General features: G+C 39.1%; 1 protein-coding gene across 2 annotated transcripts in view; it reads left to right on the top strand.

The window, feature by feature from the left end:
* Nucleotides 1-17,089, top strand: part of BRWD1 (bromodomain and WD repeat domain containing 1) — a 152,917-nt gene that overhangs the window by 26,967 nt on the left and 108,861 nt on the right. For both annotated transcript variants that reach the window (XM_008056772.1, XM_008056773.2), the window contains exons 12-17: nt 582-680; nt 6,855-7,005; nt 7,268-7,402; nt 11,604-11,732; nt 11,910-12,135; nt 15,302-15,487. In XM_008056772.1, the coding sequence (XP_008054963.1) occupies nt 582-680; nt 6,855-7,005; nt 7,268-7,402; nt 11,604-11,732; nt 11,910-12,135; nt 15,302-15,487 (926 nt within the window). The remainder of the gene's footprint in view (nt 1-581; nt 681-6,854; nt 7,006-7,267; nt 7,403-11,603; nt 11,733-11,909; nt 12,136-15,301; nt 15,488-17,089) is intronic.

A 17,089-nucleotide genomic window follows, 5' to 3' on the forward strand; every position in this document is an offset into this window, starting at 1 on the left:
GTACATGTTAATGGGGCACACTGTAATGTTTCTATATATGTTTACAATTATGGGATGATTGAATCAAGCTAATTAGCATAATTGTCACTTAGCATACTTTTGTGGTGAGAACTTCTAAAATATCTTAACAATTTTGAAATAATATACATTATTAAATATAGCCACTATCACTTGGTATATTGTAGGTATTTATTAGTAAATATGTATTAATTGAAAGGTGTCCAGCCAGGGTGGGGGTAAAATTTTAGAATTGTAGTTTTTGCTGGCTTCTGTGACCAAAAGTAGCTTTTCTTTGGTCAGATGTCTGATTTACTGAAAAATAATGTATAAGGTAATGAAATTTCTTATAATTGAGCAGTTAAAAACAACTTTTCTAATCAACCACTGTGATGTATCCTGCAGTGAAATTGTTACTTAAATTATATTCTTCTTTTTTTCATTGTATCAGGTGCCTTTTCTAAACTGCAGTTTTTGACTCCTTAATTTGCTAATAGCTTGATTTATTTTTACAGTGTCCAACATGAAGTAATTTGATTTAAGAATTAAGATGTTGAAAATGTTCTTTTTCTGAATATTTTAAGGTTCCTAAGTGGTAGCAGAGATGGAACTGCACGAATTTGGAGATTTGAACAGTTAGAATGGAGAAGCATTTTATTGGATATGGCTACCAGAATTTCAGGGTAAGTTGACATCATTTAAAAAAAAATTTTATTTCCTTAAATTTTTATTTCAGTTACTTCGGAGAAGTAAAAATAATTTTTGGTCTGGGCTTTAAATGTACTCATCACCCCTATCTGTGCACATTGCACCCAATAGGTGATTTTTTTTGTCCCCCCACCTCTTACTCCTTATTTGTTACAAATAGATGATCATAGGTGCTTGATCTTTTGTGTTTCTGTCTGTGATTCTCTCTCTCTCATTGGTTATTTTGTTGAGGGGATTATAGCCACCTCCTATATGAAGAGCTATGGTCTAAGTGAATAACTTGCATAGCTGATAAGCAGATACTTACTTACATTCCATATATCCAACATAATTTATCATTACATTTATTTAGCAAAGAACAACATGTACTTGTTCATTCATTTATTTATTTATTTAAATTGATTTTTATTGTTGTTGTTGTTGTTGTTGTTGTGACAAGGTTTCGCTGTGTTTCCCAGGCTGGTGTTGAACTCCTGGGTTAAAGCAAACCTTCTGTCTTGGCCTCCCAAAGTGCTGGGATGACATACGTGATCCACTATACCGAGTCTTGTACTCTTTCTGGTGCGCAAAGCATTAACCTGGTGCTCAAAGCATTGACCTCTTTCTTAGGCATTACATTTGAAAGGTCCTAGAATTAGAAAGATTACAAAATTAACTCATGTATGTCAAGTGTAGAAATTGTATGTTTCTGTATATGGATTTTTGAAATGTAAAAAAAATAATTTGGAAATAAGACTGGGGAATAAAGCAAGCAAACAGAGTTTATTGTTGTGATTTAAAAAAAATTGACCACCAGTGGAAAATTTGCATGCTAAATTTTTAGTCTTTCCTGGTTGATCCTGTCAAACGCAGAACACAGCAGAACAAAATTTGGGTGTGTAAAATGACTTTGAAGGCACGTTTTTCAGTGTCCACCCCCGGCCACAGTTTCGTATGTTTTAAACATTTTTGAGATAAGTAGCATTTTCTAAGGTAAACATTGCTAATTTAGAAAACATTCCTTTTTTTTCCTTTTTTTTTGAGTATGAGTCTCACTGTTGTCCAGGCTGGAGTGCAGGTGGTGTGCTCACAGTCACCATAGCCTCCACCTGCTGGTCTCAGGTGATCCTTCCACCTTAACCTTTTAAGAAGCTGGAACCACATGCATGTGCCATCCCACCTGGCTAATTTTTTTTATTTATTGTAGAGACAAGATCTTGCCAAGTTGCCCAGGCTGATCTCCAACCCCTGGTTTCAGGCAGTCTTCTCTCCTCTGCCTCCCAAAAGTGCTGGGATTACAGACGTGAGCCACTGTGTCTGGCTTAACATTCCTTTTTTAGTTTGTGTACATTGGGAAACAGTATGGTTAGTGGAAAGAATACATATTTTGGAGTTAGACCTCAAATGCCACTATGTTGCCTATAGCTGTATAATCTTGAGAGCATTATTTAACATTTTTCAATCTGTTTCATTAGCTGAGAAATGAAACTACCTATCTTTTAAAATGTTATTGGGAATTTAAAATGAAACTATGAAAAATTCTAGTGCACCATCTGGCCTAGAGTAGACATTTCAATGTTCTTTTGCCTGTTGTAAATACCACTACTAGTTTAGTTACATTGTAAATAATAAAAATCTAAAGCCATACATTTTTAGACTTGGTTTCCAAAGTTAACTTCATACCTTTTTATGTCAGTTTTTCTGAGAATTGTTTCACGTTTTGTCTTTTGAAAATCGTGTCTACTTTATTTTTTTGAGTCAGAGTGTCACTGTATTGCCCAGACTGTACAGTGTCAGGCTCACAGCCTCCGCAGCCTCAACCTACTGTGCTCAGGCTATCCTTCCGCCTCAGTGTTCCAAGTAACTGGAATTACAGTCATGCACCACCACACCCGACTAATTTTTCTTGATTTATTGTAGAGACGAGGTCTCCTAATTTGCCCCAGCTGGTCTTGAATCCCTGGATTCAGGCAGTCCTCTTGCCTCTGCCTCCCAAAGTGCTGGGATTATAGGCGTGAGCCACCACGCCTGGCCTTACTTTATTAATTTTTTTTTTTGAGTTGGAGTCTCACTCTGTTGCCCAGATTGGAGTGCAGTGGCCGCTCCCGGCCACCGCAGCTTTGACCTGCTGGGCTCCGGCGATCCTTCCGCCTCAGCCTTCTGAGTAGCTGGAATTACAGGCGTGCTACCACACCCGGCTAATTTTTTGATTTATTGTAGAGATGAGGTCTCGCCTGTCCAGGCAGGTCTCGAACCCTCGGGCTCAGGCAATCCACTCACCTCAGCCTCCCAAGGGTGCGGGATTACAGGCTGAGCCACCGAGCCCGGCTTACTTTATTTTTTTTTTATTTATTTATTTATTTTTTTGAGTTGGAGTCTCACTCTGTCGCCCAGACTGGAGTGCAGTGGCCGCTCCCGGCCACCACAACCTCGCCTGCTGGGCTCCCGCGATCCTTCCGCCTCAGCCTTCCAAGTAGCTGGAATTACAGGCATGCGCTACCACGCCCGGCTGATTTTTTGATTTATTGTAGAGATGAGGTCTCGCTGCCCAGGCGGGTCTTGAACCCGCGGGCTCAGGCAATCCACTCACCTCAGCCTCCCAAAGGCGCGGGATTACAGGCTGAGCCACCGAGCCCGGCTTTACTTTATTTTTAATCATAGAAATTGACTTATATTCTCTGCTGTAGGTCAAAGAATCGTATTGAGTTTTCAACATAAATTTGATCTTAATGTCTTTATGGAATTATCTGTGGTGGAAAATGAAAATACTATATACCTTAAATTTGATAGCACCATATAATCTTCACCATATAATCTTTGATAATGCCATATAATCTTCACCATTATATAAAAATGTTACATCTCAGTGTGAAAACAAAAACTGTTAGCCCTTGATTAGTTGAAATAATGAAGGAAAATGGATGTGAAGATACTTTAAAATTGTATTCACCAATGAATTATTGCTTTATTAGGCAAAATAGGAACATCAATGTAAAAATCTGAATAAAATTTTTTAAAAAGGCAGAAGGCAGCTTAATTTTCTTGTTGCCATAACTCCATTCATTAGGGAAATTTTTTATAATTTTTTTCATGAGAAGTTATTTTTTCATTTAAAATTTTGATGCCTTGAAATTTTGAAAAATGGTTTTCAGTCGGTATGATATTTTGCTATGTTTGTTTTGGTGTTCTAAATTTGGCTAATGACTTGATGAACTGCAGCATGTCTGTACATTTATAGTTATTAATTGGGAAAGCCTTTTAGTTTAAAGTGAAGGATAGAATCTTAGCCTTTCATTCCATTTTACCTTTTATTCCATTGTTCTCCCTCCACCCCATTAATCTGGTTAGAATTATTCACTCTTCTGTGGTTTATTGTACTTACATAACAACTGTTTTATGGCATTTATTTCATATAATAGTTGTTTTCTTTGCTAATTAAAATATTTGTTAGAGTCTTATAATTTCTTAAAATGTGTTCTGTCATTTCAGGAGGCCTTTCCCAACCCTTCCATTGATAACTATTGACTACTATAGTTTACAGAGAAATTTTGCACATCACTTTTATTTTTCTATTTTTTATTTTTTTGAGTTGGAATCTCACTCTGTCACCCAGACTGGAGTGCAGTGGCTGCTCCGGCCACCGCAGTCTCGACCTGCTAGGCTCCGGCGATCCTTCCGCCTCAGCCTTCCAAGTAGCTGCAACTACAGGCGCGTGCTACCATGCCCGGCTAATTTTTTGATTTATTGTAGAGATGAGGTCTCACCAAGTTGCCCAGGTGGGTCTCGAACCCGCGGGCTCAGGCAATCCACTCACCTCAGCCTCCCAAAGTGCAGGATTACGGGCTGAACCACTGAGCCCGGGTTGCACATCACTTTTATAAAGCATGCAAGACATTGCAGATATGTGTATCCAAGTCTTTTTTTTTTTTTTTTTATCAAGGGTCCTACAGGAATAGTCTATAGGGAAGTTGTATAGAGAGATGAGTACAGTTTTATTATTTATGATTCACCAATTTGAATGTATGTGTGTGTCAGGTGTTTTTCTAGACATTGGGAATATGAACATGAATTACCCTATTTTTGTCTTCCTAAAATTTTTTTTCTTGTGTTCATGGAGAGAAATTGTTGAAAGTAAGTGTTAGTAATAGGTTTGAAGTCAGGAGACGGAATAATAGAAAAGAGATAGGGAGAGAAAACTTTGCTTTTATAAATAGCAGTAGTGTCTTAAAGTTTGCCCTCATTCAGACTCTGCACTGCCTTAAATGATTCCCTTTCCCTTCAGGTTTTGCTCTTTTGTTGTTGTTGTTGTTTTGTTTTGTTTTGTTTTGTTTGTTTGCTTTTGAGTTGGAGTCTCACTCTGTCACCCAGACTGGAGTGCAGTGGCACGCTCCCGGCTACTGCAGCCTCAACCTACTGGGCTCTGGCAATCCTTCTGCCTCAGCCTTCCAAGTAGCTGGAACTACAGGTGCGCACTACCACGCCTGGCTAATTTTTGATTTATTGTAGAGATGAGGTCTCGCCAAGTTGCCCAGGCAAGTTTCAAACTCGCGGGCTCAGGCAATCCACTCAACCTTGGCCTCCCAAAGCACTGGGATTACAGACTGAGCCACTGAGCCCCTTGGTTTTGTTTTTATCTGTTTCTAGATAACCTGGTGTGGGTCAGATGTGATGAATTCTCTATAGGATTGACAAAATAGGCACATGAATTGGATTTCTTTAGTTATTTTTATATTAATGAAAAGTTTATGTGAGGGAAATGCAAAAAACCCCGGAATTTATTTATTTAAAAAATTGTGTATTCTTTTTTTTTTTGAGTTGGTTGCCCAGACTGGAGTGCAGTGGCTGCTCCCGGTCACCGCAGCCTCGACCTGCTGGGCTCCGGCTATCCTTCAACCTCAGCCTTCCAAGTAGCCAGAATTACAGGCATGCACTACCACGCCTGGCTGATTTTTTGATTTATTGTAGAGATGAGGTTGTGTATTCTTACATGTTTAAACTTCAGTCATCTTCAAAGTACTCTCTATTTGATGCAGTATGCCTTCCGAGACACTTTTTCCACAGCTTAAAACAGTTTTTGAACTCATCAGCTTGGATGCCTTTTAGTGCTTCTGCTGTTTTGTGTTTTACCCCTTTGACACTGGCAAAACGTTTCCCCGGGAGGGCTTTTTTCATCTGGAGAAACAACAAAAAAAAGTTGTTTGGGGCAAGATCGGGTGAATAAAGAGAATGGAGCATGGAGATCTTGCCTTTTTTGTTTGTTTGTTTGTTTTTGTTTTTTTGAGTTGGAGTCTCACTCTGTCGTCCAGACTGGAGTGCAGTGGCCGCTCCTGGCCACCGCAGCCTCGACCTGCTGGGCTCCGGTGATCCTCCTGCCTTAGCCTTCAAGTAGCCGGAATTACAGGCATGTGCTACCACACCCGGCTGATTTTTTGATTTATTGTAGAGATGAGGTCTCGCTGCCCAGGTGGGTCTCGAACCTGCGGGCTCAGGCAGTCCACTCACCTCAGCCTCCCAAAGGCGCGGGATTACAGGCTGAGCCACTGAGCCCGGCAATCTTGCCGTTTTTAAATTAAAAACTGCTGAACATTCAGCACAATGTGGGCAGGTGCGCTCCTAAAGTACCCATCATGAAATGGGCAAACTTGTTAAAAGAATCTCCAAAAGCCGGGCTCGGTGGCTCAGCCTGTAATCCCGCGCCTTTGGGAGGCTGAGGTGAGTGGATTGCCTGAGCCCGCGGGTTTGAGACCCGCCTGGGCGGCGAGACCTCATCTCTACAATAAAAAAATCAGCCGGGCGTGGTAGCGCATGCCTGTAATTCCGGCTACTTGGAAGGCTGAGGTGGAAGGATCACCGGAGCCCAGCAGGTCGAGGCTGCGGTGGCCGGGAGCGCCCACTGCACTCCAGTCTGGGTGACAGAGTGAGACTCCAACTCAAAAAAAAAAAGAATCTCCAAAAAACAATTTACTGAAGCTGAATACAGCTTCTCACAACAACGCTAGCTGGTACACTGGTACTGACATGTTCCTAGAACACTTATCTAGCAGGGTAAGTCTGTACTACGAGGAGCTCGCCCTTCAAAAAGTAATTCCAGGTTTTTTGGGTCTTCCCTTGTACATTGTATAGCTTACCATCCAAATGAGTTTACACGTTGTATATTTTTTTTTTGTTAGGGACTTATCTGCAGAAGAGGAAAGGTTTATGAAACCCAAAGTAACAATGATAGCTTGGAATCAAAATGATAGCATTGTTGTCACAGCTGTGAACGATCATGTCCTCAAAGTGTGGAATTCTTACACTGGACAACTGCTTCATAACTTACTGGTAGGTGGTTTTTGATAAACAATATAATTAGTCAGATTTTTTGAACTTAGTTTTGAGGCTATAAGGTTAATATATTGAACACTTTAACTTCATTTTAGTCACTTTCATTTAAATCATGTGACTAGGAAGTTTTATATATAATAATATGTAAATTAGTGTTAAACATTTTAAAAGCCTTTATATGCTATGGCAGTATGTGTTTTTAAACTTTCAGTGTGTAACTTGTAAACCCTCCTTAATGTTATGACTTTGTTGAATAAAGGGACATGCTGATGAAGTATTTGTTTTGGAGACACATCCCTTTGATTCCCGAATTATGTTATCTGCAGGACACGATGGCAGCATATTTATATGGGATATTACAAAGGGTACCAAGATAAAACATTATTTTAATATGGTAAGTGAAGGGTATTTAATATATATATATTTTTTCTTCTCTCCCCTCCCCACGACGGGTATAATTTTATGCATGCTTTCCAGTTTGACAGTTTCTACAAATCAGGACAGTCAAAGGCTAATTATTATCTGGCAGCCGCAGATACATAAACCTCTGTATAGCTGATTCATGTGAGGAAAATATTTTTTAAAAACTTATCTAGTTAGTTTTTTATGTGCCTCTCTGAGTGTTTAAATGTCAAAATTATGATAATTATAAAACAACCTTTTCACTATTTGAATTTATTGAAATTTTGATAATAGAAATATGAAAATTAGTAAAATAATCTGAAGATTAATAATAATCAGATACTAAATATCCAGTAACAATATTACTTGGTAAATAGCCCTGGATGGTTGATCTAGAGATGGGTTATTCCATTGTTTTTTCTTTTCCCGCATGTATATTGTGGAATCAATGATTCATTTGTCCCTTTTTAGAATTTCTCTTTGATAGCCACAATTATAGTTTTAGTCAGCAAATTTAGTATTGGTAAAATAGTATTAATAAGTGAAGGGTATATAATATATATTCATATTCAAATTTTGTTAATTGTCTCAATAATGTCTTTATGGATATATTTTGCTCCTTGGACTAGAATCCAGTTCAAGTTCATGCATTGTGGCATTGTGTTTAGTTGTTACATTGCTCTGGTTATCTTTAATAGTCAACAGCCCCTCAGCCTTTATTTTCTTTTCTTGCTCTTTAACTTTTGATGAGTATAGGCGAGTCATATAGGATGTCCCTCAGTTTTGTCTATTTCATTATGATTAGATTCTGTTACACATGTTTTTGATAGAGTATAACAGAAATGATATTGTGTCTTCCATCATATTAGAAGGCGCATAGCTGGGCGCGGTGTCTCAAGCCTGTAATCCCAGCACTTTGGGAGACGAGAGGATTACCTGAGCTTAGGGGTTCAGCCTGAGCAACATGGCGAGATGTCATCTCTACAATAAATTAAAAAACTAGCTGGGTGTGGTGGCACTTGCCTGTGGTTCCAACTACTTGGAACGCTGAGGCAGAAGGATCACCTGAGCCCAGTAGGTCAAGGCTATGGTGGCCGTGAACAAGTCACTGTACTCCAGCCTGGGCGACAAGAGTGAGACTCCAACTCAAAAAAAACAAAAACAGCATGATAATTTATTTGTCCCATTATTGATGGTGATAATTTTAAATATTTGGTTAAGGTGGTATCTACCAGGTTTCTCCACTATAAAATAATTGTTTTTTCTCTCTGTAACTATTAATTTTTTTACGTATCACTTTTGAGACTATATAAATATACCATATTTCTCTTAAATTTTTAATCCACAAATATTCACATCCATTGAAGACTTTCTAATGGCATCATTCTGTATTTATTAGTTGATATTCTTTTTTTGAGTTAGAGTCTCATTTTGTCACCCAGACTAGAGGACAGTGGCATGCTCCCGGCCACTGCAGCCTTGACCTGCTGGGCTCAGGTGATCAGTCTGCCTCAGTCTTCCAGGTAGCTGGAGCTACAGGCACATGCCACCATGCCCGGCTAATTTTTTTTTTTTTTTGATTTATTGTAATGACGAAGTTTCGCCAAGTTTCCCAGGCTGGTCTTGAACCTGCGGACTTAGGCAAACCTGTCACCTTGTCCTCCCAAAGTGCTGGGATTATAGGCGAGAGCCACCATGCCCAGCAGTTGATACTCTTACATGTAGTTTTATAATTTTTTTTTTTTTTTTTTTTTGCTTGAGCCAAGGAGTTTGAGATCAGCCTAGGCAACATAGCAAAACTGTGTCTCTATAAAAAATTAAAAAAAATTAGCCTACTGTGGTGGCATGTGCCTATAGGCCCAGTTACTCGGGAAGCTGAGGGGGGAGGATGACTTGAGCCCAGGAGGTTGAGGTTGCTGTTAGCTGTGATCATGCCACTGTACTCCAGTCTAGACAACAGAGTGAGACCCTGATTCAAAAAATAAATAAAACATTTACTTTATCAAGGTATTTATTAAGATGAAAGTCACCTTAGAACATTTCAAATAGTATGACCAAACTAAAAATACATAATCAGGCATCTCCGAAAGCTGTTACTATGTATTCAGCTTATTGGAAGAAAAACCAAGTATTATTGGATAATTTTTCTGTGGTCTTAAAATTTATCTGATATGACTGTTACCTTAACTAGCCTTTAAAACTCAGTAAGAACATTATAATTTTAATTTAACTTAACAAAACAAAAAAAATATATTAATTTAGGCTTTAAGCAGTATATAAGGTGAACAACCTCTGTAACAATAAACAATCAGGAAAAAGTCTCAAGTGGGCAGCAATGACACTATTTCCAGTCAGACATCAAAAACTGGTCTTATTACTGAGTACTTATCTTTCCTGCTTGGCTGAGAGACGCTGATTCTCTAATTCTGGACAAACTACACAGAGTTGTCAATTATTAACAGAAATAGTCTTTTATGAATACTAACAAGCTTTGATATGACATTGAATTGTTCTCCAGGTACAGTTGCAGGATGCATTTTTTTAGGAATCATTGCATAGGACTCTTTTGATGCATTTAGGTCCATATATATGATGGGAAGAGTCACTGCCATCATCTTCAGCCTGCTAGCTTTAGGCTCTTGCTATCCCCTCTTCACCTGCCTCTGCTTTACTGTGACTGGAAGTCCCAGGCTAGGGGTGCAAAGTGGTACAAAGGTGCAGGCTGTGTTGAGGCAGAGGTGACTCCTGGAAAGACCATGTGGATGAATCAGTGTGTTTATTCTTTTTTTTTTTGAGTTGGAATCTCACTCTGTCACCCAGACTGGAGTGCAGTGGCCGTTCCTGGCCACTGCAGCCTCGACCTGCTGGGCTCCGGCGATCCTTCCGCCTCAGCCTTCCAAGTAGCTCGAACTACAGGCGTGCGCTACCACGCCCGGCTAATTTTTTTGTAGAGATGAGGTCTCGCCAAGTTGCCTGGGCGGGTCTCGAACCCGCGGGCTCAGGCAATCAACTCACCTCGGCCTCCCAAAGCGCTGAGATTACAGGCTGAGCCACTGAGTCCGGCAGTGTGTTTATTCTTTAACAATGAATTGGAAGAAAGAAATACGTACTTTTTTTCCTTTTTATGTTATGAGAGAATATGAATTTGCATGCGTACCTTATCCAGTAGTCCCCTGAATATCCTAGTAACTTTATTTTTTTCCATGTTTGCTTATTAGCACCCATTCATGTGCTGTATAGTAATAGTGCAATGTTATCTCAAGCAGTGATTTATTTGGGCGTGGATATGAGTTTCTTTTGGCAATTAGTGGTATGTTATTATTTTGTTTAAGGCACAAATAAAGATTGTAATGTTCTTACTGAGTTTTAAAGCTCTATACTAGAGTTAACCAAATAACTAATTTAACTGTAAATTGATAATGTTAAACTAATATAGGTTACAGTTTAAAAAGCAAGGTAATATTTGTGATACACTTAGAGCATCCTTTCTAAATCTGAAGTGATTTGAAGTAAGATAGCTGTAGTTGCAGGCATTTAATATGTGCCCTTGAAACATGCAGCATTGCCAAATTTTGCATGATGATCAGTTGACTTACTAGTCAACGGGGATTACAGGCTGAGCCACAGAACCCGGCTGGAAAAGGTTTTTTTAAAGAGATGAGGTCTTGCCAAGTTGCCCAAGCTGGTCTCAAACCCCTGGGCTCAGGCAATCCTTTCACCTCAGCCTCCCAAAGTGCTGGGATTATAGGCATGAGCCACCAAGCCTGGCTGAAAAGTTGTTTTAAAATTAATTTTTTCAGGCTGGGTGCGTGGCTCATGCTTATAAAATCCCAGTACTTTAGGAGGCCAAGGTGAGAGGACTGCCTGGGCCCATGGGTTTGAGACCAACCTGGGCAACCTGACAAGACCTCATCTCTACAATAAATCAATAAATTAGCCGGTGGCGTGTGCCTGTAATTCTAGCTACTTGGAAGACTGAGGCACAAGGATCACCTTTGTCAAGGCTGCGGTGGCTGGTGGCTGTGAGCGTGCCACTGTACTGCAGCCTGAGTGACAGAGTGAGACTCCAGCTCAAAAATTTTTTTTTCCAGAAGGGATATGTTGTTGCTGTAGGTTATCCACGTTAATTAAATTTATATAGCAAAAACACTTGCATGGAATGGTCCTAACTTTTTTCCCTCTGGATTTCCTAGATTGAAGGACAAGGACATGGAGCTGTGTTTGACTGTAAATTTTCACAGGATGGACAACATTTTGCCTGTACAGATTCTCATGGGCACCTTCTGATATTTGGTTTTGGATGCAGCAAACCATATGAAAAGGTCATTTTTAGTGCTTTCTTGTATCATGTAAAATAAGTAGTAAAGAGCTATGTTTTGGAAATAATTTAGCTGTGTTGATTCGATTTCCTTATTCTAATTTTAATTAACTGTTTAATATTTGTTTTCTTTAACTTACATAATCCTCAAAATGTCATCCTGTGAACTTTGTTCTTCTAGATTCCTGATCAGATGTTCTTCCATACTGACTATCGACCACTGATTAGAGATTCTAATAATTATGTATTAGATGAGCAAACTCAGCAGGCTCCTCATCTTATGCCTCCACCATTTTTGGTAGATGTAGATGGAAATCCTCATCCAACTAAGTATCAGAGATTAGTACCAGGCCGAGAAAATTCTGCAGATGAACATTTGGTTCCACAGCTAGGCTATGTGGCAACAAGTAAGTGCAGTCTCTTTTTTTTTTTTTAAACTTTTTACTTGAGTATTTTTAAGAATAATGCAGCGTTCCCTTGCGATTCACCAGTCACTAACATTTTGCAGTACTTGTATCCTTTTCTCTCTATTGTTTTGAACCATTTGAGACTTAAGTTCTTTACCTCATGAACCATTTATCTCTGAATACTTTAATATGTATTTTGCAAAAATGATATTCTCTTATGTAACCATAGACAGTTACCAAATTAAATTTTAACATTCAGAACTATTAGCAGATCTATAGTGTATAATCAGATTTTGTGATTTATTCTAATAATGTCTGTTGCAACTTTTTTTGTTCTCCCCTGATTTCAATTTAGGACCACATATGAAATTTAGTTGTATTTCGTTAATCTCTAATCTGCAGCAGATTCTGTGGCTTTCATGATATGGATATATTTGAAGATTATAGGTCAGCAATTTTGTAGAATGCTTTGATTTGGTTTTATGTCTTGATTAAGTTTGGGTTATGCATTTTTGACAGAATACAATGTAAATGATGTTGTAGTCCTCCTAGAAGGTCACATCAGGATGCTTATGATTATGGTTTGTCCACTTAGTGGTTGTTGTCTTTGAACACTTTGTTAATGTGGTGTTTGTCAGGTTTTTCACTATAAAGTCACTATTCTCCTAATTAATAGTAATTTGAGAGGAGATATGTAAATACCCTGTTCTTAGTCAAACGTAACCCAAATTTTGGAATCTATTGGTATTTGCCGAATCATTCGTTACTGTGAAGGTTGCGAAGTGGTTATTTTATTGCTCTATCATCTTTCTATCATTACACCATGTTTCATTGCATATGACTGTTGCTCAGCCTTTTTTTATTGATGTAGTTCATTAAGTTTTAGTATGGACTTATGGATGGTTATATAGTGAGTTATAATCATTTACTCATATTATCTTTGGATTTGACTCTGAGAGCCTCTTCAAATTATCCTTTCCCCAGTCTCTTATCATTTTTTCAATGACTTCCTTTTGTGGTGCAAGATATTCTGGGCTTGTCTAGTATTTTTTCTGTCTTAGCCAAATATGGAGTTCTTTTGTTTGTCTTAATAGCAGTGCATCGTTTCCCTCTACAGATATTAAGCAAAGAAAAAATGCTGCTATTTTGTGATCAAAAAAATAAATCACCAGCTACGTTTAAGGTTAAAACTTAATGTAAATTACTATTTGTTTGCTGTTTCATCTATTAAGCTTATTTATTTATTTTGAGATGGCATCTCACTCCGTCACCCAGACTGGAATGTAATGGTGTGATCATGGCTCACTGCAACTTTGACGTCCCTGGGCTCAGGCAGCCTTCCTGCCTCAGCCTCCTGAGTAGCCAGGACTACAGGCCTGTGGCATCATGCTGGGCTCGTTTTTCAATTTTTTGTAGAGATGAGGTCTTGCTGCATTTCCTGGGCTCATCTTGGAACTCCTGTACTCAAGTGATCTTCCTGCCTTGACCTCCCATAGTGCTGGAATTATAAGCGTGAACAACCACATCTATCATGTTTACTTTTTATTAGTTTCATGGAGGTGTAATTTACATACAGCAAAATTTACCAATTTTAGGTGTACAATTCAAATGTGTTTTGACAGATGTTAAGCAGTCGAGGAGCCACCACCACAATGAAGACATAAAACATTTATGCTGGCCAGGCTCAATGGCTCAGCTTGTAATCCCAGCACTTTGGGAGGCTGAGGCGAGTGAATTGTTTGAACCTGCGGGTTTGAGACCAGCCGAGGCAACTTGGCAAGGCCTTGTTTCAACAATAAATCAAAATTAACTGGGTGTGGTAGTATGCGCCTGTAGTTTTCGCTACTTGGAAGGCTGAGACGGAAGGATTGCCGGAGCCCAGCAGGTCAATGCTGGGGTGGACATGAGTGTGCCACTGCACTCCAGTCTGGGTAATGGAGTGAGACTCTAAAAAAAAAAAACATTCTGTTTATAAGAGCGTAGGAGAAAGGGTGGGGAGTTGCCTTTTACTATATAATGTATTGAGTTTATGTTTAAGGTAGATGTTTCTTAATGATGGGAGAATTTATAAGGAGTTATTCTCATGAAATTGTTAACATTTAGACATATTTCCCCACCCCACTACTTTTTTAATAAAAATGACAGTAATCATGAATCTAGTATCTTTGAAATGGCATTATTTGAAAAATAAAGAAGCAAAGACACTTAAAATTTGATTCTCTACTTGAAGTAAGAATTATGGGTACTGGCTATGCTAAAAACATAACTAACCAGAGAGTAATGTAAACTTCATAGGAGAGACATGTAATTACCTCCATCAATTGTACTGCTTTCTCAGGACTTAGGGGGCAGGAGGGGAGAGCTAGAGTTTTCTTTTGTTGAAGACTTACTAAAAGGTCTTTTTCCCTTTTCCTTTCTTTGGATAGTAGAGCAGAAATTAAATGTCAGTGTTCTGCATCAGAATCACCCATAGTTGCTCTGTCCCAGTTAGAGACTTAGAGAAATAAGATTTTAGTGAAATAGAGCACAAGTGAAGGTGCATTAGTGTTAAACAGTATAATAAAATTTTACAGAAATGTTTCTAGGCTTCCACTTCCAAGGACTTAAATGCTGTTTTGAGGCTTTTGTGGTACTTAATTCTCTAAAGGAAGGGTTTTGTTTACTTTGACTCTTTTCTCTTAGTTCATGTGATGAATATGTAGGGCATTATTTATTTATTTATTTATTTATTTATTTATTTATTTATTTTTGGAGTTGGAGTCTCACTCCATCGCCCAGGCTGGAGTGCAGTGGCACACTCACGGCTACCCCAGTGTCAATCTGCTGGGCTCTGGTGATCTTTTCGCCTCAGCTTTCCAAGTAGCCAGAACTATAGGCGTGCACTACCACACCTGGCTAATGCTTTGATTTATTGTAGAGACGAGGTCTCACCATGTTGCCCAGGCTGGTCGCGAACCTGCGGGTTCAGGCAGTCCACTTGCCTCGACCTCCCAAAGTACTGAGATTACAGTCTGAGCCACCATGTCCGACTGAGTGTTTTTTAAAATTTCAATTTTTTGAAAACAGGAATTCTGACCATTGTTAATGTATTTTTAAGTTGTAACCTAACGAAAGTTTTTTTATTCTGTATGTATTATGATTATGTGTTTATTAATTGAATTTGTAGGTGATGGAGAGGTAATTGAACAAATTATAAGTCTACAAACCAATGATAATGGTGAACGCAGCCCAGAGTCCAGTATTCTTGATGGAATGATAAGACAGTTGCAGCAGCAGCAAGATCAGAGAATAGGAGCAGAGCAGGATAGTGCTCCAAGTGGACTTCTAAATGGAGAAGAAACACCCCGAAGAGGTAATAAATACATTTGATTTTTTTTTTTTTTTACTTAATATGACTGCATTGAAAATGAATTCTTAGAAACATATACATGGAAAACTTAAGTAAACAATGTATTTTTACAACTTAAGTAGTAGCCTGAAGAAAGCTATGTTAAGTGTAAAGATTATGTAATAATAAATGGGCATTTGATTTTCGGTGCTATGAAAGGCTGCTGAAGCCTTTTTGCTCTAAAAATAGAGTATTTACAAAATTGTGTTAAATGGAGCAAATAACAAAGTGGTTTTTTTTTTTGAGTTGGGATCTCACCGTATCGTCCAGGCCTGAGTGCAGTGGCGTGATCACGGCTCACCACAGTCTTGACCTCCCAGTCTCAGGTGATCCTACTGCTTCAGCCTCCCAAGTAGCTGGAACGTTAGGTGTGTGCTACCACTCCCGGCTAAATTTTTTGATTTTTTTGTGGAGATGAGTTCTTACTATATTGCCTAGACTGGTTCAAACTCTTGGACTCAAGCAATCCTCCCGCATTGACCTCCCAAAGTACTGGGAATTACAGGAGTGAACCACTGTGCCCTGCCAGCAGTGTTGTTTAAAGGAAAACTATGGTTCTAGCTTTCCATTCCGTTCCTTTGCTTTACCATTTCTAATTTTTGAAAAACTGAATTTGTTGAAGTATATATATATATATATATATATATTTTTTTTTTTTTTTGAGTTGAAGTCTCATTCTGTCACCCTGGCTGGAGTGCAGTGGCACACTCACGACCACCCCAGCGTCGACTTGCTAGGCTCTTGCGATTCTTCTGCTTCAGCCTTCGAAGTAGCTGTTACTACAGGCGTGTGCTACCACACCCATCTGATTTTTTATTTATTGTAGAGATGAAGTCTTGCCAAGTTGCCTGGGCTGATCTCAAACATGTGGACTCAAGCAGTCCACTTGCCTTGGCCTCCCAAAGTGCGGGGATTACAGGCTGAGCCACCGAGCCCGGCCTAATTTTTTTTTTTTTTTCTGAATCAGAGGGCTTGAACTGAATTTTTAGTGCTGATAGTGCAATGTAGAAGTTGGTGGTGGAAATGATTTAGAGGAAACTCATGATTGTTATGTAAATGAAAACCCATGGGAAAGGGAAATTCCTGTTGAAGATTAGAGGCAGTGCTATAAAATTCTAATAGTGTCACAGAGGCAGTCTCTGCCATCTCATACCTGCCTGGGACACTCAGCCACCAAGTAAAAAAATTTTTTAAGCCAGGCTCGGTGGCTCAGCCTGTAATCCCAGCACTTTGGGAGGCTGAGGTGAGTGGATTGCCTGAGCCCGCGGATTCGAGACCCACCTGGACAACTTAGCAAGACCTCATCTCTACAATAAATCAAAAATTAGCCAGGCATGGCAGCGTGCGCCTGTAGTTCCAGCTACTTGGAAAGCTGAGGCGGAAGCATTGCTGGAGCCCAGCTGGTCGAGGCTGCGGTGGCCAGGAGCGGCCACTGCACTCCACTCTGGGTGACAGAGTAAGACTCCCACTCAAAAGAAAAATTTTTTTTTTTGGCTGAATGTTTCTAATTGCCTATTGAATTTGTCTTTTCTTTTATGTAGATTCTTTTTTTTTTTTTTTTTTTTT

Source organism: Carlito syrichta, unplaced genomic scaffold (genome assembly GCF_000164805.1).
Source record: "Carlito syrichta isolate Samal-C Ts95f unplaced genomic scaffold, Tarsius_syrichta-2.0.1 Scaffold302518, whole genome shotgun sequence".
NCBI lineage: Eukaryota > Metazoa > Chordata > Mammalia > Primates > Tarsiidae > Carlito > Carlito syrichta.